The sequence below is a fragment of the Felis catus genome, chromosome F1, assembly GCF_018350175.1.
Source record: "Felis catus isolate Fca126 chromosome F1, F.catus_Fca126_mat1.0, whole genome shotgun sequence".
NCBI classification, from domain to species: Eukaryota; Metazoa; Chordata; class Mammalia; order Carnivora; family Felidae; genus Felis; species Felis catus.
Window position 1 is genome coordinate 27,684,978 of NC_058384.1, and position 27,580 is coordinate 27,712,557.

At 52.7% G+C, this 27,580-nt stretch overlaps 1 protein-coding gene across 1 annotated transcript in view; it reads right to left on the bottom strand.

Moving 5' to 3' along the window:
* LHX4 (LIM homeobox 4) overlaps positions 1-27,580 on the bottom strand; it is a 46,489-nt gene that overhangs the window by 10,014 nt on the left and 8,895 nt on the right. Inside the window, exons 2-3 of the mRNA XM_003999287.5 lie at positions 19,724-19,895; positions 2,252-2,454 (exon numbers count right to left, since the gene is read on the bottom strand). Of these exons, the coding sequence (XP_003999336.1) occupies positions 2,252-2,454; positions 19,724-19,895 (375 nt within the window). The remainder of the gene's footprint in view (positions 1-2,251; positions 2,455-19,723; positions 19,896-27,580) is intronic.

Sequence of the window (27,580 nt, forward strand, 5' to 3'; positions counted from 1 at the left end):
GGGTCTCCTAGCACTTGTCCCCGGCATAAAATGCAACCTCATTATATTGAAAATGCAAATATCCAGGGAGATGTAACAAATGAACAAAATCATTCACACTAAGGTACAAATAGCTGATATTAGGTCCTTTGTGTAGCACCAGGAAGGGAACTGTAAGCCTGAAAGAGGGTTTAGATTAGCAAGGAGGAATTAAAACATTAAAAAAAAAAAAGCCAAATGTCCCAAAGCAGATAAAGGTCCCCTGCTGCACTAAGGATCACTCAGATTTCACAGGATGGGCTGGGCCCTGCCCACCAACAGCCAGAGGCAGGAGGAACACGTCAGGAATGCTGTGTAACCTTCTGCTACTTGAAAACCTACAGCAGATCTCACCTCCCTGCTTGTTTGTCTTCCTCGCTGGTCTCACCCTCCTTCAGCATCCCGTTCCACAAGCCTCATCCTATTTAACCCTCAGGAAACAGCTCCATGTGGCAGGTGCTGTTCCCCGTCTCCTACTGACCCTACTGAGCTGAGAAGCCAAGGCTCAACCAGTTACACGGCTGGCCAGGGGACCCCCACGTTAGTGACTGAGCAGCAATGCCCACCAGCCTCTGATGCCAAATCCAGAGTCCTACAGAGGTCTGCTATGGCACAAATGATCCTTGATGAAAAGTGTGCACCCGACTGTCATTCTTGCCTCCCCAGCTAAGTCTCCCCCTCCTCTGGAACCATCCCCAGCAGCGGTGGATGCCAGGCCGTGGATGCTCAGGTTCTAAACAAGGCCTCTGATGAGGAGAAGCAGCCGCCCGCCTGGAGGGAGCTCATGCAATTCTTAGTATCTCTGGGGAAGGGCATCAGAGGTCCAAAGGCAGCTGGGATCTCTGAGTCCATCTGCCTTGATGGTTTATCCCCGACAAGATGCCCTAATCTTCTATGACATCAGAATCGATTCCAAGGCTCTAGGAGAAGAGAGAGGACGCCCCTGACTCCGGCACCCCTGCGGTGCCTTCCTGCCCGCCGCCCACCAAAGCTGGCTGCCTCACCAAAAGGGCCTCTGTACCTCTGCCTCCTCACCACCACAAAACCCTCACTTGAAACCGTGGTTACTGGGCAGAAAAATCAGTTTCTCCATGTATGGATCAGATCTATATAACACACATGTGCCAGGAAAGATCTAGAAGGAGATGCATGGAATTTGTTGTTGCTTTGCTTTTTGTTTTTTGGGTTTTTGTTTTCATCAAGCCCAGAGCTGTCCAGAGCTGCTTTCTGCAGTCACACCCTGAGTTGATAAAGATTCTAGTCAAAGGCAAATGGCCTTGATGTTTTGTGAATTTTGTGCATCTGAGATCCCCCAGGCTGCGTTTGGCCAAATGCCAGAGCTGGAGCCAGGGCAAAGGGCACACCACCTGGGGGCCCAGCTGTGAGTGAGGAGCCTGAGGTGGGGCTACAGGAGACGGGGAGTCAGGCTTGGCCTTTCTGAGGGTTCAGAGCTGTCTAGGCCCCAGAGCAGCCGCTGCCTCGGCTGACCATGTGAGGGCAGGTTTTCCAGGTGTGGCGACCACGTGCTGGGTGGGGCCTGACATCAGCCTCAGCCTTGCAGGGGTCTCTGCCAAAGACCCTGGACGATGGCCCTGAGGGGGCTGGGGAAAGGGGAGGTGGACGGGAAGTTATATGGCAGATTGGAGCCTCCCAAGGCGCAGACTCGCCGAGCGCTTGATCCTGCATCAGGGACTTCGGGAGACGCAAGGAAGGGGGAGACCCTGCCCTCGACAAGCCTGAGGTCTGACAAGACAGTTGACTGAAATAGAAGCTGACTTGGGCCAACACTAGTGCTCTCACTCAGTGAGGCCTTGGAGGCGTGGGAGTGCGGAGGAACACGTGAACCCCAATACCCAAGGCAGATGAGCAACCCCAGTGTCCACTGGGAGACAGCGCCCCCTCCCAGGCCCACCCCAGGCAAGGAGCCACCGACACGAAAAGCACGAGGCCCCTGGCTGTTCTTAAGCCCACCGAGCAGTGGAGGGGACAGCACGCTCTCGCTGACCGGAACCTGATCGGTGAAGCCAGCGGGTGCGAAAGGGTGGGGGGTGTGGAGAATGAACCGTCCTGCAGAGATCTGGGGATGCTTCTCCGAGGAGGCAGGGCGCCAGCGAGCAGGGCTCCAAGGGAGCAGGGCTCCTCCAAGGGATAGGCCGCCAGGACCGGGGAGGAGCGGGCAGCGGGCGGCCCCGGGGCAGAGGTCGGGGCGGGGCAGGGGTGGGGGGAAGCTCACCGTTCTGCTTGGCCGTCTCGTAGTCCTCCTTGCACACCAGCCGCCCGTCCTCCATGAGGTAGAACTCGTCCCCCGTGGCCAGCTGCCGGTTGCAGATGATGCAGGCGAAGCAGTGCAGGTGGTAGACGAAGTCCTGCGCCTTGCGCACCACCTGGGTCGGGGGGATGCCCTGCTGGCAGGCCGTGCATTTTGTGCCGAAGCGCCTGTCAAGGCAGCAGGAAGGGACTGGAGCTCAGTGTGTGTGTGTGGGGGGGGGTGTCTGGCTGCCCCCCACTTCCTATCATATCAGCCCCTCTCCTGCCCACCGCTCTGCGGTGTCCATGGGCGTCAAAGCCTGGGCCACCCGGTGCTTACCATCCGGTCCCCTCTGTCTCTGGCTAGCCTCATGGCTCTGTGCCCCGGGCTCTTTCCCCACAAAATGAAGAGGCCGGATCAGAGCCAGTCTCCCGTGCCTCTTCCGGGCTGACAAGCCAGGGGCTCCCGCATGCCCGGTTAATAGCCCTCTGGGTCCCCTCTGAGCAGGCTGTTTCACCCTCCACATCCTGGTCTTTGACTTTATGGCGAGGCCTAGAGGACCAGCGCCACGGGGCCACTGTGTGTGTTCACGGGCTGGTGTGCAAAAAGCATCCAGCTAGCACCTCTTTATGCTCCCGCAAGAGGAGCCAGGAGACAGCACGTGCCAGCATCCGTGCTGGAGTTCTGGAGAAACTTGACTTTGGCAGCAGGAGCAGGGATCTCCCGAAGGCTTCTCTCTCCTGCCTCTCCCCTCTGTCTGGCACACGCCAAAGCTCTCCATGCCACCCGCCACCCCCTACCCATGTACAGCCCCTGAAATGCACCGGTCTGAGGTGGTCCCAGGAATCTGCATGTTCACACCCCTATGCCATTCAGGACAAGGAGTCTACAGACCTCTGTTTGCACAGTGCTGCTGTGGCCCTCTCCCTGGTCTACACCTTTCTGGACCAGCACTGAGGCGAGAGGAAGGCGCCTACCGCCACCCTGGGCCAAGGGCGGGAGGGCGGGAGAAGCAGACACATTGAAAATATAGTCCAGTGGGGTCATTTAAGCCTCCTTCCCACGCTGCCCACAGACATGGAGCCTCGCCGGTGATCATGGAGGCCAGAGGGGAATCTGGGGCCAGTGTAGACATGGGTGATGAAGGGGGTGCTCCACTACAGGTGAGTCTTCCCTCCTTCAGGAGGGGGGCGGGAGGGGTTGGAGAGGCAGGGGCAGAGTTTAAAACAGCAATCAACCTAATTATTCATGACATTTCACACAGCAGAACTTTATCTTCTTCAGGATGAAAGACTTCGCCTAATGGATCTGGGGAAGGTTTGATTTTAATGGTCCTTTTAACTAATGCTTATAGGCAGCCTGATTTCCCCTGAAAGGACAGTACATATTTCATCCACATTAATACCAAATAAATTAATTATGGTCATGGCTATCATGATGAATCCCAGATTAATGCAGAATGATGGGTCTCTTATGCAGTAATGATACCTGCTGGGGGGCTGCAGGGGCCTGGAGCAGGCGTGGCCAGCTGCGGCTTCAGAAGCTCCCCTCCCGGGAACAGTGTCACAGGAGAGAAGTGGGGGGGTCTCTAAGTCTAGAAGTGTGGCCCAGGGGACTGCTTTTCTGAGATGAGGTCTGAGAAGGGTGTTGGGGTGTGAGGGGCTGGGGCATCTGGCTTGGAAGGACCCAGACCCCTGAACTCCTGGAAAGTCTCTTGGTGTGGCGAGGAGGAGGTGGAGGGGGGGCTGTGGGTGGCACAGGAGCAGACCTCCAGAGCAGATGTTCTTAGCCCGAGGCTCAGGACGGGCTCTGCAAACCACCCCAGAGTCATTCAAATTTGTGCATCATGAGGGGTTTCATCAGATTCTCAAAGGGGCACAGGATCCAGGAAAGGAGAGTTAACATTTGTTGAATGAATAAATCAGCAAATAGAGACCCATGCTTTTAGAGGATGTACACGGAGATGCTAAATCTGAGGATGGAGAACAAAGCATACTGTCGCGTCTAGAAAGTTCTACACCTCCCAGAACACCTGTGAAACCAGCCTTCTTCAACAACTGCTGTCTAACCAGGTCATTTGTGTTAAAGGGGCAGGTAGGCAGGCACCCGGTTGTATCCTGTGTGAGTACGTGCTTGTGTGCGTGTGTGTGTTGGAGGAACAAAGAGAAAGGAAGCCTGTGTGTATATGTGTTACTAGAGTGTGTTTTCAAAAAGCCTGCAGTTTGTGTATCTTGTCCCGGCCAATTCACACTCCCTGGAAGCCCTCCCACATAAAACACTAAGAGTCCAGTGTCCAAATCCTTTGCTGCAGATGCTGGAGCCACAGCAGCTCCAGAGAGTTCTCCAGACACCAAGTCTGATCTTGTTGAGGCGAGGAGCGCTAAAGGGAGGCTCCAGAACACAGTGAAGACCCCCAGTGGCAGTGCCCTGGGAGAGGACCACGTCTCTCTCACCACTAAGAAGCAGACCGTGGCTTTCAGTAACCAGAGCCCCAGAGACATGAAAGATAACGGGGGTATAAATTTAATCTACATACCGACAGTGATTCATGCATAAGGGTGGCAAGTGCACAAGAAAAATGAAAAATAAATGGACTTTCCCACCAGCGTTTTTTAGCAATTGAAGCAATTTTCCTGATTGTGGGATTTATACCGATGGTAAGTGGAAGTTGCTCCTTATTACCTTCCTCCCCTGGAGCACAGCCAGCAGGATCCTCGATGAGGGGACTAGGGGCACCCCCTTAACCTGCAGGGCTCCCAGAGCGCCAAGGGGCACCCCCGCCACCTGCTGTTCAGAGCCCGTGGCCCCAGAAAAAGGTGCTGCCTTGTTGGAGAGGGAGGGTAGTGAGGACACTGTCCCCGAGCTCCCAGAGCTTAGACCAGCCGGGGTCACAGAGGAGACAGCCGTGCCTGGATAAGCTGGATGACTCCTTCCGTGACAGGCAATAATGAGACGGCCATAGTTTAAATCCCCTGGTCCAAAATAAGGTAAAACTGTGAGCTTGGCTGCTGAGAGAGGCAATGTCTAACCAACCTGACCACATTTGAAGGACACTGGAGTGGGGGTGGAGCTGGATGCCAGCCAAGGAAGAGGCTTCCTTTTTTTTTTTTTTTAAATGTTTTACTTATTTTTGAGAGAGAGAGAGACACAGTGTGAGCCAGGGAGGGGCAGAGAGAGAGGGAGACACAGAATCCAAAGCAGGCTCCAGGCTCTGAGCTGTCAGCACAGAGCCTGATGCGGGGCTCGAACCCGCGAACCATGAGATCATGACCTGAGCTGAAGTCAGACGCTTAAGCGACTGAGCCACCCAGGTGCCCCAAGAAAAGGCTTCTGAGAGATTTCCCAGGCAGTACCCCCTTCCTCCTGTCCCCAAGCACCTCCTATGTGCAGGGCCCTGCCTTCTTGCTGCAACCTGCCGTGCCCTGCTCACCAGAAGGACCATCTCTCTGGCGAGGCCTCCAGGGACACCCGGTCTCCCCAGGGAAAGCAGCTAGAGGTGATCCAAATGACAAAGAAAATGCGAGGAAGGACTTACTAATGGCCCAAGTTCCTTTCCAACTCAGACCAACATCACTGGAAATTCTCTCATCCCTACCCAGCTTGTAGTAGACAGGCAACAAAGACCCACTGAACGAGCAAAGGAATAAACACATGAACTCCTTAAAAAGTGTGTTTGGGGGCAACTGGGTGGCTCAGTAGGTTAAGCGACTGACTCTTGGTTTCACCTCAGGCCACGATCTCAAGGTTCGTGAGTTCGAGCCCTGCATCAGGTTCCATGCTGGCAGTGTGGAGCCTGCTTGGGATTCTCTCTCTCTCTCTCTCTCTCTCTGCCCCTCCCTGCTCGTATTCTCTCTCTCTCTCTCTCAAATAAATTAAACAAAAAAAGTAAAACAAAACAATAAAAACAAAAAAACAAAAGTGTGTCTGAACCATCGGGGAAGGACACAGAACACAAGAACGCCTGTCAAAAGCTTTTCCGAGAAAGGACTCAAACCCGGGTTGCAGTGAGGCCGCAGTGGACGAAAATACAACTTTGCATCCCGCTTTGTGCCATCATCATGCACATTCGACAGATGTCACCTGCGTGTCCAACGTAGAGGCAGGTATTACGATACCTGCTAACAGATGAGAAACTGAGGCTCAGAGGGTGAGGTGCCGGCCGCGGCTCACAAAGGCAACGAGAGAGAGAATCGGGCTCGAACTCGGGCTTCTGAGAGCTCTGCTGGCACATGGCAGGCATCACAGCAAACCTCCACTGGGAAGCCAGCCGTGCTGTCCCTACCCCAGAAGGGAACTTGGGGAGAGGAGCTCTGAGCTGCTCTGAGCCCCAGAGTATGCGGCCCCCAGACCTGCAATGCAGGGGCTGCTCTGGGACCCTTCACCCCGGGGGTGACCCCCAACACAGCGACTGACCCTGCCTGCACCTTCCACACTTCTGCCCCCCCCCCCCCGAGGGCGGGCCTCAGGGGCCTAGGCCACTGGCTAAGGAAATGCACCAGATGTCAGCCAACAGGGGCCAGGCCCGTGTCCTCAGTCTCACCCTTGGGTCCAGTGCTCAGCCTGAGCTCCCATCTGCCCATTCACCTGTCCACCCCTGCTGCTGTCGACAAGCCTGGTGGGGGGGCGGGGGGGTGGACTATCCTGAGGGTGTCTGGATCCTGAAGAAAGTGGGCAACAGGCAGGCCCTGCACACCTTCTAGAAACTGGTGCATGTAAATCCTATACCATGAATGTTCTGGCACATTCTGATTTTAAGTTCTGTCCTATGATCCCAGGTTCCCTACGCTGGACACTGAAATGCTACTAACGAAAGCAGTTCCCAAGTACTAAGCCCCTACCGTGCACCCCTGTGTGTGCACACCTGTGCTTAATCCACAGACCGCTCCCTGCTACCTCCTCATGGCGGTCATCCCAGCACCTCCCCCTCACCTCCTCCACCCCCCCCTAGCCCCCCCGCCGTGAATTTGGTCCTGTCCTTCCTGCCATAATGCTTGGTGACTTCGATATCCACACAACAGTCCTTCCTGCCCCTGCTCCCTCAATTCTCTGACCTCTTCCTCTGAAGGTCATGGCCACTACCCTTCCTCAGCCACTCATCCCCTAGTCCACTCAGACCTTCTGTTGGCAGGAACTGCAGTGCCTCCAGCGGTACTTTCCAGCCATCACGCCATCTTCTGGACCTTCTAGTTCCCTCCCCGAGGCACCAAGCCCCACAGCTCTGCTGACGGCAGTGTCCAGCTAGTGCTCCCGCTGTGCTGTGCACGGGTCCTCACTCCCCTCCTGGCCCAGCTTCCTCCTCACCCAGCAAGGCCTCTGCTTACTAACCCCTCCCTTGCACACAGCCTCACCTCACCACCCCGCTCGCCACCCTCTGCCTTCTCCACCAGACAGGGAGTAGACACAGCACCTCACCGACGAGGCTCAGTTCAAATCTGTGACCCGTGTCTCAACAGGGCCCGGGAGCCACAGGGAGGTGTACTCCCTAGTGCATTCACTCTCCTGTGCTCCCAAACACCTCCTCTCTCCAGCTCCCCGCCCCCAACCCCTCAGCCAGTGGCTTCCCATTTCCCAGGGAAAAGGGGCACTCAGCTGTCCTGTCTGGCCACCCATTTGTCCTGCCTTCTCTCTGCTTCCTACCCCAGAACCACCTGTGCGCCTGTTCAAGGCCAGCTGCCCATTAGGCACGGAGTCCCTTTCTTCCTGCCTAATAAGATCATTCCTCCAACAACTGTTCCTTTTGCCCCCACGTGATTAATTTCCCCTCTCAACTAGATCCTACCCAGCAGGCTATTATTTCTGCCACTTCAAAAACCTTCTCTTGACCCCGCATCTCCCTCCATCTACCACCCAACTTCTCTACTCCCTGTAGAGCAAAATTCCCCAAAAGAAGGGTCTACATGCAAGGTCTCTAATGCCCCTGTTCCCACTCCTCTGTCTTTTTTTTTTTTAGCTTATTTATCTATCTTGAGAGAGACAGTGTAAGCAGGGGAGCAGGGAGAGAGAATCCCAGACAGGCTCCAGCGGTGGAGACCCACCGGGGGCTCAAACCCATGAATCGCGAGACCATGACCTGCGCTGAAACCCAGAGCCAGAAGCTTAACTAAGCCACCCAGGCACCACCTCCCCTGCCCCACCACTCTTTTCTTGAATCCACTCTGATGGTTAATTTTATGTGTCAACTTGACTGGGCCATGGGGTGCCCAGATATTTGGTCAAACATTATTCTGAGTGTGTCTGTGAGGGTGTTTTGGGATGAGATTAACATATGAATCAGTAGGTTGGGCAAAGCAGATTGCCCTCCCCCTTGTGGCTGGGCCTCATCCAATCAGCTGAAGGCTTGAATAGAACAGAAAGGCTGACTATCCCAAGAGCAGAGGAAATTCCTCCTGCCTGACTTCCTTGAGAGGTCACATTGGCTTTTTCCTGCCTTTAAACTTGAACTAAAAAATCAGCTCTTCTTAGACCTCAACGCTGCTGGTTTCTGGACCAGAATTTACACACTCTCAGCCCTCCTGGGCCTCCAGCTTGCTGACTGCAGATCTCAGGGCTTCTCTGACTCCAAAATCACATGAGCCAATCCTTATAATAAATCTCTTTATATTACACGCACACACACACACACACCACACACACACACACACACACACACACACAGCCTGCTGGTTCCATTCTCTGGAGAACCCTGACTGATACACACTCCAGTCAGGTGTCACCCACCAATCAACCCAAACTGCACTTGCCAAGGTCACCCGTGACCCCAGCGTTGCTGGCCCAGTGATCAGGTCTTGTCTCCCCTGACTTTTCGATGGCATTGGCTCTCTCCCTCCTCCTTAGAACATTGTGCTCACTTGGCTACAGGACCAGCTCTCCTGGCTCTGTCCCTTCTCCCCCACCCCCTACCCCCCAGCAGCCTCTCCTCCATCTACCCCACTCGCTGGGGACTTCACTTCCACCTCTCACCCAGACCTCTCGCCTAGCTCAGACTGGTATATCCCACTGTCTCTTCAGCCTCTCTGCTTGGATGTCTGAAACCAAACTCCTGATCCTCCCCAGAATCTGCACCACCCCCGCCCCGCCCGCGTCAGAGAAGGGTGATTTCATTCTTCCAGTGACTAAGGCTGAAAGCCTTGCACACGTCCACCCAATATGTCAGCAAACCCTGTCGGTTCTACCCAAAATTCGGTCAAGAATTGGACCACTTCTGACCATCTGTACCTCTGCCTCCCTAGTTCAGGGCCCCATCATGCCTTGCCCACCACTAACGGCTCTCCTGGCTTCAGCCCTTCCCCCACAATGGCCACAGTGATCCCATCTCACTCCCCTGCTCCACACCTTCCGGTGGCTCCCCCCTGGCTCAGGGTAAAAGCTGATGTCCCTTTACTGGCCTCCGAGACCTTCCAAGACTACCTAGCCTCCTCTCCTACCACTCTGCCTGCTCACTCGCCCGGCCACACTGGCTCCTCGGGCTTCCTCAGCTCGGGGTGCTCTTTCCCCAGTTACCTACATGGCTCACGTCTGCATTTCCTGCAGGTTACCCCGCAAACGTCACCTTCCCCAGGGGCATTCCTTGACCACCCCCATGCTCCATCCAGCACTTCCTTCCACATCTCCCCTGGATGCACCTCACCGTTCTTGTTTGTCTACCCGATCTCTCCATGCCCAGCAGGCACCGTATCTGATTTGTTCACTGCCAAGTCCAGTACCTCCAGCAGTACCGGACCAGGACACGTGTTCTGTGAAGAGCTGGTGAATAAACAAGGAATGCCTATGCCTGTGGTACGCATCAATACTCGTCCCCCATTTGCGCATGAGGAAATAAGTTCAGAGAGGGTCGATGACGTGCGAGAGACCACACAGCCGGAAACAGTGGAGCTGGGATTTGAACCCGATGTTCTTCGTTACTCGGCCATCAGGAGGCAGCTGGGGGGTGTGAGCCCAGGCCCACACCAGCGACTGCGTGTGGGGGCTGACGCAGCACAGTGCACTGTCCTGAGGAAACAAAATACTGCATAACTTAATTTTATGCTTTAATTGCTTGGTGGTGATTTACTGCGGGCTGTATATTTTTTTCCCGGCTGACACTTCCCTACATGTATTTCTTTTATCTATCACCACACTTGACAGGTAAGTTGCTGATATTTACTGTTACTGTATGTACCAATATTTCCAACATATATCACCACCACAGCCGTGTCACGGGCGCATAAAGTTCTGCCCCAGAACGGCCAGCCTTCTCCAGACATAGACAGGGGCCATATTTGGAGAAGGCCTGACACCAGGTAATATCAGAAGCTTCAGGAGTAGAAACACAGCCCCCCACGACACACGCTCCCAGACCCATTGGAACTGCCCCCACAGCGCTCTGCCTTTTGCTGGGGAGGGTTCTTTCTTTATTTTTTAGGTTTATTTATTTTGAGAGAGACAGTGGGGGAGGGCAGAGAGAGAGGGAGAGAGAAAAAATCCCAAGCAGGTCCCATGCTGTCAGCGTGAAGCCGGATGCGGGGCTTGAACTCACAAACCTCAAGATCATGAACTGAGCCAAGGCTGGACACTTAACTGACAGAGCCACCCAGGTGCTGTTTTTTTTTTTTTTAATATGCTTTTCTTCTTGATAAACATTCAATATTATCCTGAGGTGGATGCTACTAGAAAAGCTTTAGAACCAGTGACCCAGTCCAACTCCCTCATTTAACACAGAACAAAACTGGGGCCCAGAGAGGGGTAGTAACTTGTCCAAGATCACACAGCTCAGTTAGTGGCAGAGAAGGGGCTAGGGAGCCCAACTCCCCCTTTCCCTCAGTCATGCTCCACCCTCCCCCCGTTCCCAGCTGGGGATAGATTTGCTTCCCAAGAGGTAATGGGACATCGGATCCGGATCCGACCCTCTTCTGCAAGAGTCCAGCCCACCTCCCTTAGTTTCGGCAAACACGCATCGAGCACATAGTACGCAGGCAATTTCATGTGAGCTACCTCATTTAAACTGCACAATGGCCCTCCCAGGTAGGTATTTCCATTCCCGGATGGGGACAGGCTGGGAGCTGTCTCCGGCTCAACTACACTCCCCCTCCCTCCCACTCCTACCTCCTGGCACCTACTCTGCTCACTCCAGGCTAATTCCTCTCTGCCCACGTGTTCACTCAGCTGTCACCAAGTTGCCCTGTGCAGAGGAACCACCTGGGATGTCTGCTTACAACCGGAAGAGCCACCCCGACTCCTGACCCCGGGCCCAGCGTCCACAGTTAGCAAGGCCCCCATGCAGACCACAGAAGCCCTGTGTCAAGGTGTCTCAGCACCCCTGTGGCATCTGCAGGTTGCTTGTTGATTCTTGAGTCCCCCAAGACCTAAGGACCCATTCTCAATGGTGGTGTGGCAGGGACATTCAGGGACGGAGGTCCCATCTGACTCCTCGCACCAGACTGACCTGCCGCGCTGACACATCGCTCGGGCCACAGAGCCCAGCTCTCATTCGCCTGTGGCTTCTCCTCAAGTGGGGCTCCCAGGGCCACAGAGTCAGAGTGACAAGCCAGACACTGGCTCTCGTGGGACCCTCCTGCGTGACCTGGGCCAGAGAACCAGCAGGAAATGAGGTGGAGCCGGATCACAGCGGCCAAGTGCTGGGCAGGGCATTTGGGGAGGCCTGGCAGGAAGAAGCTTCCAGCTGCACAGAGGGGAGCTGACAGGGGCTGAGAGGGGGCAGAGGCAGTGGGAATAGAAAGAGCTGGGAGCCCGTGACCGAATGCCTGGGGTGGAGATGAAGGAGAGGGCAGGTGGTTGAACCTTCACCGAGGAGGAGACGGGGGCCACCCCCCCCCACCACTGGCTGGTGTGTTTTCCTGGGATGAAGAGGCTCCTCCACACGTCCCACCCCCGAGGAACCCAGACCCCTCTCTGCTTGGGGACCCGTTTCCACAGCTCAGATGCCATCTCACTCCCAGGTTGATTTGCAACCACTTGGCTCCAGATTCCCCAAGGCCGAAAAGTCTCTGGGCTGCAGGCCCCACAGATGTCAGGAGGCCTTCGCCCCAGGCTGGGCAGGCGCAGCTGAACCGGGGCCTCTGGGGCGGGGAGACAATCCGCGGACTCATCACCGCCTGATATACGGCCTCGGGTCCCAGGGGGAGCTGCTCCGCTAAGTAATTGCTTCTGCCTTGATTACAGGCCTTCGCAAATGACTGTGGGCCTGGTCCCACCAGTGTGTTTGAATCTTACAAATGTCCACATGCACAGACACTATCTGGACCATCTGATCGTTACCTTAAAAGGTTTAATTTGCTTAGCGAGGGAATTAGACTATAAACTATTCAGAAATTATGGAAAGTCACACGTCAAAGAGACCCTCCCCCTGTGGGTTCCTTAAGCACATTTTGCTAGAATGTGTGTGTGTGTGTGTGTGTGTGTGTGTGAATGCATGCACATGGCCATGTGCGTGGAGGGGGGAGGCTAGCAGGTGTGTAGTTACCAGAAATAACACTGGCTCACAAGGACCTGGACCCAGACTGGACCAGCAATCAACCCCAGAACTGAAGTGGCCTCTTCCTGGGGCTACAAAGTAAAAGCTGGCTGGAGATGGCCACACAAGCACACAGGCTGGTCTCCCCCGGCCCGAGCCGGGAACCTCACTCTGGGAAGAAAAGGCTGAAGGCTGCAGTCACACCCACAGAGCTCTGGACCACACGGGGAAGGATGGTGTCCCCTGGGGAGGGCTTGTGGTAGCTCTCACCTGCCCCCACACCACCAGGCAGACCGTTGTTCCAATCACCTGACCTGCCACTGGACACAGGCAGGTGGACACAAGTCCCACCCCGGGACCCCTGTCTTGTCTGCAGCCTTTTGTAGCCTCAGCCCCTACGAACCTCCTTCTCTCTTTCTTTCTCCTCCTTCCATACACATTCACCATCATGACTTCAACAAGAATAACCCCTAATGACGACTACAAAGCACTTCCTAAATCTTACTTCATCCTCAGGGTAATCCAGAAAAGCGGAGATGTGTGTTCCCATCCCTCTTTCGAGGCGGGATGGTGAGGCTCAGAGATCAAATGCCCCCAGGTCACATAGAGTCTGCATTCAAACCCAAAGCGGGCCACTCTGTGAAGTCCACCTCGCAGAGAGGCTGAGCGGGACTTTGCCCCTATTACCTGATTTCCTGCGGGCATCTGCCCTGCCTAGGGGCGGGGGCCCTGGTCACCAGAGTGATTGGGCCAAGGTCACTAGTGAAGACCAGGCTGGAGCCAGCAAAACCACCCTGCGTCCCGGCCAAACGCAGGGCATGCTGGAGCTGAAACAGGCTGTTCTGAACTGCAGGGATAAATCAGCATCTCCCGGGCTCCCAAGGACGCTGCTTACCTGCCCTTGGCCGGCAGCCTGCCTGGAGATTGACTGGCTGGGGGAGGGGGCACTGTGAGGAACCAAAGCGCCTGGCCAAGCGGGGCAGCGGCCCACACAGCTCCCCACTGACAAGTCGTGAAGCGGCCTTCTATCCCACTGGGTCCCCAGAAATGACCATCTCTGCCCGCCACGCAGGTGAAGGCCTCGGGGACAGACAGACACCCCCAGAGACACAAGAAGTTTAGACAGGAACCCCCTGTAGTGGCAGTCACTCTCAGAATGCCTCCAACTCTTCCCCCAGGCTCCCTGCTGCGGGTATGAGCACAAAGCCCTGGTGGTCAGGGACACAAGCCTGGAATGTTCTCGAAAGCTGTGCTGCTCTCTCTTTGATTCCGTAGCCCTGTTTGTTTTCACACTGTCGTAATTGCTGGTTTGTTTCCCAAATCTTCATGTAAATCCCCACGGCATCTTCAGCCTGTGGTTTCTTCCCAGCACAATGCAGTGTGCCCTCCGAGCTCTGCCAGGCTACCCTCATCTCCGCAGGACGTTAAATGTCACCTCAACAGGAAGGTCTCAAAGCTGAGGGCTGGGGGCGGGGAGGAGGGAGGCCAGGAGAAGCCAGCCCAGGCCTAGCCCCGAGGGAGGGCTCTGACAGCCTGGCCCTCCAGGGCTGCAGGTCAAGTGGCCACACGTCGGGGCCAGAAACCCAGAGACACTGGTAAAGCAGCCAGCATCCTGCTAGACATGGTTTCCATGCTATTTCCTTCCCATCTCACGACTCTGCGCTCCACAGTGAGCGCCTTCCAACAGTAAGGCAGTGAGGTTCAGAAAGGCCCGGTCACTTGTTTTCTGACAAACAGCTAGCACGAGACAGGACAGGAATCCAACCGAGCACCGTCTGGGTTCACTAAACCTCTCTGTTCATAAAATAACTCCCTTTTGTGAAATGCTCCTGTGTGCCAGGTCTTCTAAAGCATGCACCATTAACATTCCCATTTTTTTCTGAAGAGGACAGTGGAGTTCAGAGATGTTAAGGAACCTGCCCAAGGGCACCTAGTTCCTGGATCAGAGAACCTGTGCTATTCACTGCACTTCAGAGTAAGAGAGTTGCCAAGCCCCTCCCAGGCCCCAGTCAGTGATGAGGAGGGGACCCAGAAGCTCTACTCCCAGACTCCTGCCCTCCCCAGGCCCTGGTCTCTTTGCCAGGAGATGGGGACCTGGGACATACAGGACACGCAGCCCAGAAAAGACTTGCTTAGCAAATACAACAGAAAGAGCCGTTGGCTCCTCAGCTTGTGATTCATTTGCAATAGCCTCGGAACCACTGCGTTTAGTCAACTCCGTGCCTCTCCTCTCGGTCTCAGACTTTTATTTCCTGTGGAGAAAGGCAGCCAAGGACCCAGGAGGCAAAAACAACAAACAACAGTAAAGATCAGCCAATGTTACCGAGCAAGACAGAATTCAACAGCTCCAAGAGAAAAATGCAACAACCACAGAGTACAACCTTCCAACAATACTTCTTTCTTGGTCTGTGCACACATCAACATCGCCCTCTGCTGTCAGCCACCAGTATTATCACATCTCGTGGGCTGAAGGCTGATGGAAGGCTGACCTCACCCCACTTCTGAGGCATCACATACCTGCGGCAGGGTACTCTTCACATGACAGTCTTGGCTCAAAAACCTTCACGCAGGATAAAGGATACCCCTTGGAGTTACGCAAAGCAGTGGCCCTTCCCCCTTGTTATGGGCAAAGAGATTTAAAATATTGGTCCTGAAAATTAGAACCACAATGCTGATCAGTGAGGTCAGTGCCCCTCTGAGCAGGGCTATGGGGCAAGTATCTGAAAAGGGCAGTGATTTTTCTTTCCTTTCTCTTTTTCTTCAAGGAGCGTAGAGCAGAGAGTCTCCCTGGCTCCCACCAGGCCTCTTCCAAATCCCGCAGCTGAGAGCATCCTGCGGTCTGACAGGTGAATTCAAGCTCATGGCGCCGACCTTCCCTCTCACCAGGCTGCCGGAAGTGACTCTGGCAGCCTCCTGCGGGACAGGAAGGGGCTTGGGGCTCCGGGAACTGTTCTGCCCCTCCCGCCCTGCCTCGTATTCTCTCTCTGCTCACAGGTACCCTGTGCCCCATCTGAAAGCAGGTGCCTGGTGATGTTTAATGAACCATAATGAGGAGGGGACCACGGGCTCTGCAGCCAGGTTACAGCCTGAGCCCCAAGTGGGTAGTGGATCCCAAGACCCCGGCAGGGGGGTGGGAGAGGGGTGAAGCCAGTCTGACCCTGGAGGACTGACTCCCTCAGTGTCCTCGCCTCGCACTGTGACTTGCTATACCAAATTGCACCTGCGGCTGTGTCTTCCTGCACCGAACAGCCACAGTCCCCAAGAGCCGTATGGGGCCTGACTGCCCGTGAATCCAAGTGTCTTCCCTGGGCGGCTTCAGAGTGGCCCAATCTTCAATCTCCATTATCAGCGGGGAGAATCACCTCGGCTTTTAACTTCTCTCCACACAGGGAGCCTGGGTGGCTCAGTTGGTTAAGCATCTGACTCTTGACTTTGGCTCAGGTCATGATCTCACAGTTGGTAGGATTGAGCCCTGTGTGGGGCTCTGCACTGACAGCATGGAGCCTGCTTGGGATTCTCTCTCTCTCCCTGTCTCTCTCTCTACACCTCCCCCACTCACGTGCGCTCTCTTTCTCAAAATAAATAAATAAAACTTAAAAAAAAAATTTTTTTTAATGTTTATTTATTTTTGAGAAAGAGAGAGACATCGTGTCAGCAGGGGAGGGGGAAGAGCGAGAGGGAGACACAGAATCCAAAGCAGGCTCCAGACTCCAAGCTGTCAGCACAGAGTCCGACGCGGGGCCTGAACTCACCTACTGTGAGATCACGACCTGAGCCGAAGTTGGATGCTTAACCGACTGAGCCACCCAGGCACCCCAAATAAATAAAACTTAAAAACAGAAATAAATTTCTCTCCACGCAGCACTTCATCTCAGAATTAATGACCTGGATTCAGCACTGGATCTGTGGCCTGTTCCCCTACTTCACAAGAGGATCCAGCCCTTGTGGGTCATTTTATGAAGCAGGGCAGTCCTATGGAACCAGGAAAGTAACTGCGACTGAATCATGGGCCTGTGCATTTCCCAGGCAGCCTGGGCCTCCAGGATTCACAGGACGTCATGTGAGGGACAGAAGAAACTGGTCACCAAGCATGCTGTAAATTCACTATGTGATCAAACCCAGTGATGGTCTGTAGACAAGGCCAGGTGCATATGCCGGGGACAGAAAAATAATACCTAATAAGTCTTTCCTCATGCCAACAAGAAAGATCAAACAGGCGCGGGAGGAGTGAGCAAAAACAAGGCAACTCAGGGTGCTCGTCCGCTGAAGAGCTGGACTCACGGCCATAGAAGAATGGGGGAGACCTTCAGAGGACAGACATCATCCCTGGAGGATACAATAGCCAGGGTCAAGGCCTGCCTGGGAAAGGGGGCACCCTGCTGGGGGGCATTGGGAACCCAAGAAAGCAGTGAGGTAGGACTAGAAGGGAGGCAGGGTGGAAGGCTCTGATAGCACAATGCATCTGGAATGTTCTGTAGGCAGAGGGGGCCTTGCTGAAGGAGCTGGGGGCCGGGGTCAGTGGTGAGGTTGGATGCCGGTGTGGTGGGGGGACATGTGGCCTCAAGGAAGTGGGAAGTGAGTTATGAGGTAACTGCTGAACAATGCCCTGGAAGGATCCAAATGAGGGACATGGCATGGGGAGGCCACAGAGGCAAGAGGTCAGTGCCCTGGCCTGAGCAAGTAATTGTCATTGTTATTTCTGGTCTTGGGCTTATGACTCATAGGCCTATGCTACTCCTCCCCCAGCCTGCACCCCAGGTCCCTTCTGAAGGGACCATCTTTCCTTATCACTACTTCTCCCAAGCCCGAACCTACACCTGAGCTGCGACCACTTCCCTTTCCCAAACACTCAGAGCCAGCCAGTCAAGGTCAAGTTCCAAACCCCAGACAGGCGCTCAAAGGAGCTTCTCTGGTGACAGAGTCCTGTGACGTGATCCTAATGGGTTTTGCCTGCACCCCAGCCAGTGGTCTAACTCGGAGACATCTCAGCACCTACCCTGTCCCCAGCTGGGCAAGAAGGCCATGCCCCTGGGGCGCCTGGGTGGCTCAGTCGGTTAAGCGTCAGACTTCCGCTCAGGTCATGAACTCGCGGTTTGTGAGTTCGAGCCCCGCGTCAGGCTCTGTGCTGACAGCTTGGAGCCTGCTTCGGATTCTGTGTCTCCCTCTCTCTCTGCCCCTCCTCCCCTCACACTGTCTTTCTCAAAGTTAAATAAACATTTTTTAAAAAAGGCCATGCCCCGGAAGCTCACTGAAGCTTCCCAAAGGTACATGGACAACCAGGAAGATGGTGCACAGAACCTGGAAGCGGGGACAGCTGACCCGACCCCAAGGCCAGGCCCCGCCTACTGTGTCCTCTTGCCCCTCCTTGCTCACACATTCACCTTCACAGGTGCACACAGGCACACAACGTTCACGCACACGAACACACACGTGATGAGATTCACTCCGTGCGGGGCCTGCAAGAGCTGCCATGGGGCTTGGCCGGGATGTCACTGAGAAATGAATAACGAATGACTCTGGTTGCCCACGGGGAAGGATGTAGGAGGAGGGAGCAGAACTGTGTAAATGCCAGAATGAAGCAAGCAAGGCAAGGTTCAGAGGTGAGAGAGCAAAAGGAAGACCGGGAGGATGGAGAGCACGGAAAAGACCTAGAGGGAGAGCCAGAGGCCCGGCCCTGAGTCGGAGCCATCAGGAATCTGTTGGATGTGCCTGCGCGCCTACTGCCCCTGCCCTCAGGCAGCATACGGGCACAGGCATGAACACACAGGCACGTGTGAGTGCGCATGCTCACACGCACACCAAGGGAGAGAGCGGTGCATTTTTGACCCAAGTGTGACGGCGGCGACAATGAGTGTTGCCTTCTGAGCACAAGCCTTGGAGGAAGCCCCAGTGGAAACCAAGATCACCTTTAATGTGCTTTTCAACTCATATTGGGCTCATGAAATTTGAGAATCCTCAGAAATTCAAATCACCTGTTCTCTGAAGTTCAACCTTGGCAGGATTTGGGAGAAACATGTCCTGGATCCAGGACTGGCATTTGTCCCCATGTCCCCTCCCTTTGTGCAGAATACATGACCTCTGAAGGAGGCATGCCGCCCCTCTGAGGCTTGCTCATTTGTGCCAAGTGTTTCCAGGCTTTGACGAGCCTCCCCAGAAGCCCCGCCCCCCTCAGCGCACCCCCATGGGCCACCCACTCTGGGCTCCGAGTCACCGATGAACACCTCCCTTCGCTTGTTGTTGGTCTTGCTGTCACCAGCTGGTCCAGGTGAGCTGAGGCACCAGCCTGAGTGCCCCGGGCAACGGGTTCCGGGAGAGAAGCCCCAGATGAAATGCCACAGAAGATAAATTCTAGAAGGTCCCCTCTCCATGACCAGCAGGACTTTTTCTGATGGATCCAACCCCAGAAGGAGTTGAGGACAGTCTTAAAAGCTAACACTCAGGTGTCAGGTACTGTCCTACGGACTTTACATATATTGATCCATTCAAAGCTAATAACAATGCAGTGAGGTAGGAACTATGATTAGCAGCCGCATTTTATAGATAAGCAACCAGAGGCAGAGAGAAGTTAGGTAAGTTGCCCAAGAGCACACAGCTAATAAGGGATTCAAACCCAGTCAAGGGTCTGGGCTCTTAACCGTCACATCAAACTGCCTCTTCATCAGGTTTTCATTGAAAGCGATGACACTAACAGAGCCTGGCTTGACCCCGACCAGGAGCAACTCTTCCAAGCCTCTGGGGCCCTGAAGCAGCCACGAAGACTCCTCTAGATTCGAGGTGCAAAACTCAAAGCAGCCACCCTGAAAGTGGCAGGAATGATAGAGCCACGCGGCCCAAGAAACCAACACCAAGAAGGAGCATTCCCTTCAGGATTCGCCGGAATCCTTTGTCGGCCCCCCTGCAGAAGTTTGGCACCAGCCCTCTGCCAGCTGTCTCCCCCACCCCCAGCGGGGAGAGGCAGATACAGACCAGGGCATGGGAGGGACGCTGCACCCTGGGTTCTGGCTTACTTGAAGAAGTCTTCCTTGCAGTAGACGCTCCCGGCCCTGGAGAAGCACCTGTCCGCCAGCTGCATCTGGCAGTCTGCACACTTGAGGCAAGAGCTGTGCCAGTGTCTGTCCAGGACCTTCAGGATGAACTTGTCCAGGATATGCTGGTTGCAGCCGGCACACTGAGGGATCTCTGTGGGGAGAGGAGAGAAAGGCAGAGTGAGCCTTTTCACACAGCACGGCTAACCGGGCCAGACCCTGTGTGGATGCCTTCCTGTTCTTCACGATTCATGTCCCACTGGAGGGAAAGGACAGAACCCAAACCCTTAGGGCTGCCACGTATAATTGTGCAGGGTGTGCACTGCACAAAGGTCATTGGTCAACGAGGCACGTGGGAACTGAAATCCAACGCACCTAGTGTTTCCTATTAGGAGGGGAGATCCTCCCGGGGCCAGAATAATGTTTCTTTTGCAGCTATGTATCCCAGCCGCCTAGCACAGTGCCTGGTACACACGAGTAGCTCCACAGATATGTATCACTACATAAATATTGGATCAAATCCTAAGAAGCTCACTTCGAAACAGTTCACCTGCTTCTCCCGTGCACTCCAAAATATCAACAAACCAAATCTCTCCGGAATCCTACATTCTTGATTCATATCATCTTTGTCGGTGTGATATAATTTAAAAGTATTAATGTAAGGGAACTGGCCTCAAAGCACAGGGGACAAAGTTTGAACACATCTATGTAGAAAGAAAGCTCTCTCAAGTTCTAAATCATTTGTGTCTCAAATCTGTAGACAGGCTATGGGGACACTCACTAAATGACATCACCATGTCAGACACACAAATGTCAGTGGTGGGCACAGTAACCCCCAAACCCAGTCTGTTCCCCTTTCTGGCCTCAGCAGCTACCAACATTTGCCTGAAAGTCAGACCCACTAGATGCCTTGCCCTTTGACCCCATTCTCACACCAAAATGCCCCACGGAAACTACAGCAACCACAATGAGACAGAGATGCATGGGTCTGGATATTTGCTACCTGTCCCAGGGCATATGGCATTTTTTTCTATCTCTGAAGTTTTCCTCTTTGACAAAGAAAATGTTCAACCAACCAGCTACCAAGTTACTTACCAAACAGTTCTGATGTCCCCAGCAAGGCACTAAGCACACAGGACAGCAACAGGAATCTCCATCAAATAAGGGGGGATGGGTAGGACACAGGGTGGGACCATGGATTCTGGAGCCAGCCTGCCTGAGTTTGAACCCTGGCTCTGCTTTTTTTTTTTTTTTTTTAATTTTTTTTTTAACGTTTTATTTATTTTTGAGACAGAGAGAGACAGAGCATGAACAGGGGAGGGTCAGCGAGAGGGAGACACAGAATCTGAAACAGGCTCCAGGCTCTGAGCTGTCAGCACAGAGCCCGATGTGGGGCTCGAACTCACGGACCGCGAGATCATGACCTGAGCGAAGTCGGCCGCTCAACAGACTGAGCCACCCAGGCGCCCCCTTGGCTCTGCTTTTTAACCTTCCACAAATTACTTGGCCTCTCTCTGCCCGTTTCTCTCATCTGTAACAAGGAGGGGTGGGGGTGATGATGACAGAAGTCCCTGGGAGGATTGTTATGAAGAGTAAGTGAATCAATACTGTAGGACAGGGCCAGTATCCAGTAGGTGCTCAATAAAGGTTTGCTGTTACTAGGAGATAATTGCAGTAAGTGTGTGTTGTGTGTGGTGCTGCTGTGGCTGAGGGGAAGGAAAGTTAGGGACCCACGTTCATGCGCTTGATCTCATTGATCGAGAATCGCTGCACAGATGTCCCCACGCTCCTGTGGAGGCTCAGATTGTGTCCACAAGACAGGTAGTGCTCCTCCCACTGCAAGGACACCCCTGCCTCTCTCCGGGACCATCAGGACTGGCGTCCCTGGAGCAGCAGGAAGAAGTCCAGGAGCAGGGGGCCTTAGCAGTGGAGACATCTGGATAAGCAGAGAGGAGACTGAGGAGCGAGGGGTGCATGACCAGGGGCTCCCGCCGCCGTGTGACAAGGCCAGCCTGCGAGGGGTGGGGGAGGGGGGACGACTCGTGCAAAGGCGCTCACGCAGCGCGCGGGCGCGGTTTCTCCAGCCCGCGCGTTGGCATTCGGAGCCGCCGCAGCCGCCAAGCCAGGGGCTGGAGGAAGGCGGTGTGTGTGGAGGAGCACTGCTCTGGCACCATTTTGCACGCGAGGGGAGAGAAGACCGAGGCCCTCGCGCACGGAAGTGGCTCGCAGATCGGCAGGAACCCGTGCCCACCAGCCCGTCCCAGGTCCCAGACCGTGTGCAACCGTCTGCCCGCTGAGCACCGCCGCCCGGGGCCATCGGGGACGCGGGGACACGGCCCGCTAGGGGCATCTTTGTGTGAGCGAACGGCTGAGTCCGAGGGCCGGGTACCCCGCCGGTGCCCGCGATTGAACCCTAGGAGAACCCGGACGGAGAACCGTCCTCTGGGCGCGGGGAGTGCGCCCGCCGGCTCCCTCCCGCACCCCGCCCGGCTCCGCGGCCAGAGGGCGTCGATTCCCACCTAATTGTTGTCTGGCCTTGCCTCCAGGAAAGATACGGCTGTATTTCTCCTGCCGGCCGCAAATGCATGGGGATGAGGGCGAGGATGTGTGCTCATAAAATTTATTTCGAGCTAGGTATCTACCGGGAGCCTTAATATGATGAGTATTCAAGAGAGAATACATTAAGGCTAATGTATGCAGGGAAGGGCGGGCAGGGGAGTTTTAGAGGCTTGGAAACGGAGACAACATCACGTTTAGGAACAACACTAAAAGCAGACAGACAAGCCATCTCAGCCTCCGGCTTGCAGGGATGCTCCCTGCTGAGTCCATCTGTGCCGCCCAAACTGGGGGTTCTCAGCGGCCTTGGGGCCAAACTGGGGTCCTCGAGTTTGGCAAAAATGTGAGGGTCAAACCAAGGTGATTTTTAAGTTAAAAAAGAAAACAAAACAAAAACAAAAAAACCTCTCACGCTGTATTCCAACGTAGATTTTGAGAGGGGAGTGGCATTTTTAAAAACAAAAGTAACCTAGAAATGATTTAAGAGATCCATAATATACCAGTAATGGTAAAACCAGACATCAAGAGCCTGTCGTGAACTCTGCCAGGTCCTGGGTGTATATTCCGTCAATAATCTGTACAAATTGGTGAGGAAGGTGTTGTTATCCCCATTTTACAGATGACAAAACTGAGCCTTGGAGAGGTGAAGCAAAGTGCCCCAAGTCCCACAATGGGGTAACGGGGATTTGAACCAGGAGCCTATGCTTAAGGTTGGCTAAACCCAACCTGAGCGCGGGCGGGACCTGGACATGCCTCACCTGGCTGGCGCTACCCTGTCATTTTATGGAGGGGAAATGGAGGCAGAGAGGTAGTCTCAAAGCTGCTCTGTGTCCAGTGACAAGGGAGTAGATGAGCCGCCGGCCTCTGTTGCTTCTTAACAATTGGGCAGATGGAAATGTTTGAGACATAGATTTAGATCCTTTGGACAGAGGATGCATGTGTTGTATGGGACGGACACCGAATGCCCCGAGGGTGGGAAGTAGGAGCCCCTGTCCTGCTGATCCCCTCCACCCAGCTGCAAGGTGCCAGCTTGTTGATGGCATCTGTCAAGTTCAGATTCATCCCTGCCTGTGAGGGGGTGGAGACTTGTGAACTCAGATCCCACACTTCAGGTGACAGCACTCCATGTAATTATTTTGATTAGTGTGAAATGTAAGCTATCTAGAAATTTTTCCAGGAGCAACAACACGAGCCTTTTTTAAAACCTACAATAAATTATTATTTTTAAATTCAGAGAGCCTGAACAGGACAGAGATTACGTAGGTCTCGTACCAGAAATTAAGTTGTAACCAAAATTTCCAAGGAGCCAGAAGATTTCCAAATCCCCAGTAAATTCGACGTACTTTTTATGCGGTGTTTGACATCACAAAATTCCACCTTCAAAACTGGTATTTAAGCAGGCCCTTGGAGCCACCAAGACAAAATTTAATCTATAAACTCAGTTCCTGATTATGAAGAGTCATCTCATTTTAAATGAAAATTTTTATCTTATCCACACACAAGTGTTCTTTGGTGATGCTCTCTGCTGGGACTCTGCGGAGAGGAAGCTTGGTCACGAAAAGACAGCAAAGCCTGTGGAACAGCCAAGGAATCCGGGGAGATGCTGGATCACACAGTACAGTACACTCCCCATCGGCGAGGCCCAGAATCTTCTGTCAGTCCTACAGAGTGACATGGCTCAAAGCACAGACCTAAACCCAGGCAGAGCAGATGTATAGACAAGCAGGCTTGCCTTGACACACTTGCTCGCCATGCAGACACCTGCACCCACACTCACATAAACACATAAGCACATAGATATACACACATATTCGCACCTACTTAACAGTATACGCACAGACACACATGACACAAACACACATATGCGTCCTAACACACATAGAGAAACACACACAACCACAAATGAACAAAGATACACCCTAAGACATACACAAAGGCACTCACACATACCACATTCACATAGACGCACAGACATACACATCGTTGCATATACTTAGACACACACTTTTAACACACACTCGCGGGTACACAAGCACACATACACCACAGTACTTACACAGAGTCACACATACACATAAACCTGCACACACGCCTCCTCACACACAGGCTGAGGCATCGCCATTCTAGAAAAAAGCCAATTCTTCCGAAGTCGAGCTCTGTCTATGGAAAGGAAGCCATCTCTGAATAAGAGAGCTGTCCAACCTCGAGGCCGTGAGGAAAGCGGGCATTGAGTGATACAGGAAGCTAGGGCGAAGTGGAAACGTTTTGTTCAACTATTCTTTTAGAAAACTCTTGGGAGAATTTGAAAGTTTTCAGTCCTGCTTGGAGTTTAGATCTTCAAATCTTTGGGTCTGCCAAACTGTTTATAATAAATCCCAGATCACAGTCTGCTAGACCTGGGTTCAGATCGGAGTCTACCCTATATATGATCTTGGACAAACTGTTTACAGTCTTTGAGCCCCAGTTTCCTGACCTGGAAAACAGAGATGATAACACAGTCTCTCAGGGTTGCTGTGTGATCACATCAGAGAATGAGTATAAAACACCTGGCCCCATAATACCATTGTCCAAGCTCAATGGCACCTCCCTTTTCCATTCTCCCATGGCCAGTTGCCAACAAGATGAATTTATATACTTAAAGTACATTAAAATTATTTCATGTTTCATTATTTCTCAATATAATCTCCCCCTCCATCCGTACCCTCCCCACACACAAAACACTCAAAACTCTCCTCCATCCCCTTAGTTCTAAAGCATCTGGAAGATGTATACCCCTTTCTAATCAACATAATCTCAGAGTATAAATAGCAGATAATGCAACATTACAAGGTTAAGTCTATTTGGCATAAAGAAATCTGGCAGACTCTCTTCTCCATAAAATGAGGGCAAATTTGCCAGACCTTGGTGCCCTCCCCATATGTCAATGTTGAGAACAGGGAGGCTAGGACCCCCAACCAGCTGAGCTCACTCCACTTCTGCCGTAATGTATGCAGGTAAGAGTGGATTGAGTTCAAATTAACAACTGAGGATTCGAGTATTTTTCTTGGAGATATCTAAATGCCCAATGGAAAAGTGACTATTTCTTATTTGATAAGAAATGGCTAAAAACCTTTTCTTTGCCCATAACCTTAATCTACTTCTTCATGAAGGGAGCTTATAAAACCCATAACATGATGCCCAGCCCTCAAATCACCTAAAGTCCTGTGGCATGGGCATGACGGGCTTATTTTTCAGAGTGGCCATCCGAAGATGGATTCCATTTTAAATCCCCAAATTCCTCCCTTAGTGAAGTTTTAGAAAACTGGGAAGTAGGGGAGGTCAGTCGAAAGGCCTGATGTGGTCTGTGGTGGACCAAATTGCCCCCCTACAATTCCCCCTCCCCATGACATATAAAAAGTATTGTGCATTTTATTCCCCACTCACGTTTCTTCATTTCCAAGAAACTGCTCTCAAGGAACCAGGGGCCACCCTGAAACATTTTGGAGACGGTTTGCGTGTGTTTGTTTGATCGATTTTAATTCTTTGAAAAATGGTGTTTTCTATCTCTCATCACGAAAGAACAAGGCGAGGAAAAACATTTTTTCCACCAAAGAGACTAAGGCTAGAAAACCACACTTGACAATAACTTCTAAAATGTATTGAAGAAAGTGCATCTTTCCGGGAAAATGAATTGGAATTTCAGATAGTTCTATTGGAACCATAATGCTGATGACTATCTTAATATTTTAAAACTAATTTATTGTGTGCTATTAGGAATAATGTTGTTCATTTAACCATGCCCCCAGATCAGATTAATATTTCTTAAAATTTGGACTTTGATGTTCCACCTTGGAGTCCCACGAGACTTTTTGACTGCCCTTTGGACAGAGTCCCTCTTTTGTTTCACAATCTGACTTAACACCCTCATGCTCATGCCAAGGTGTCCCCGGCTTCTTTCAGGATAGGGGGCCAGCGTCTGTGGGAGACGCTTCTGGGGCTCCCGGTCTGCAGATCCCGGAACACTCCCAGTAGGCTCGGCCCCTCTTGGGACACCCAGGAGCACTCCAGCCAGCGAGGGCAGCACCATCTGCCAGTTGGGAACATCCTGGTCTTTAAGACTGCCCAGCTCTGAACTTTGTCAAGTACTTGCAAATCTGCTTGTGCATTTACTCTTACCAGAAACCCAGTAAAAGTGAGCATCTACACTTGAAAGAGCTTCCCTAAAGGGACACAGCTGGGGACACAAACTGTGGGGACACAAACTGGGGCTAGAGGCTTCTTTTCGTCTGGGACAGGTTCTGGGGCTGACTGAAGACCAAGGCTTCTAACACAAAAGCCAGTGGCTTTCGCTCCAAACCCTTTTGCTCCAAACTCCAGAAGTGAGTGGTTTTTGAGCTCATCTTAAATAACATTTGGCCAATATATGTTTCCAAAAATACATGATTTTGTTTATATTTGTTAAGTTTCTTTACTGACTTAAAACTGAAAAAAAGAAGCCAAATGGGACTTAAAGGAAACACACATACAAGTGAAATACTGTGCAAAAATATTGTTTTTCTTAGAATTCTCCATTCCTTCCCCACATATAAGGGGGAGAAAACAACAGTCAATGAATGGTAAGCATTGCTGCCCATTATCTAAGGTTCCCAGAGTAAGAAGGAAGATGGTTTTAAAAAGGCAGGTTAGGGAAAGTCCGCTCTGTGGGGGCTTATTGATTTAGTCTGGGAGTGACTAATTCTAAAGTGTATCGACATATGACCACAGGACATACCAGGCATGGGACCATGCCTGCCAAAACTCAAGGCCAGCTTCTGGAATCTCCAACTCTAAGAATTCTAACAGTGGTAGAGTTAAAATTAAATTAATTAAAAGTTCTAGTACTGGACACACATTTCAAAAATAAAGCTTTTCAATTCAAAGTTGCCACCACCACCACTGACAGGAGAATCCTGTTTTCTGGTCCCAACTCCCCTTTTAAATCACCTGACAATTGTGGTGGAAGGAACCGAGGATTAATTCATCCATGCAGTCCACGAACAGGAGGTCCAGGATGCAGTTTTATATGACAAATCATGACTCTGTGTGTCTGGGCTCCCCCCCCCCCCCCCCGCCACTGTCCTGGCTCTTTATTTCTCATCCTCCTATTAAGGACAATTTGTTTTTACCGAACAATTTATAGCTTCCTTTTTTTTTTTTTCATATTTTCCCCTATTCTGAACCCATGCATGTTAAAGAGACCATAACATAAATTTCCCAAATATTTTATACATTTCTTCATAACTTAGTAAGAATTATCTCATAAAC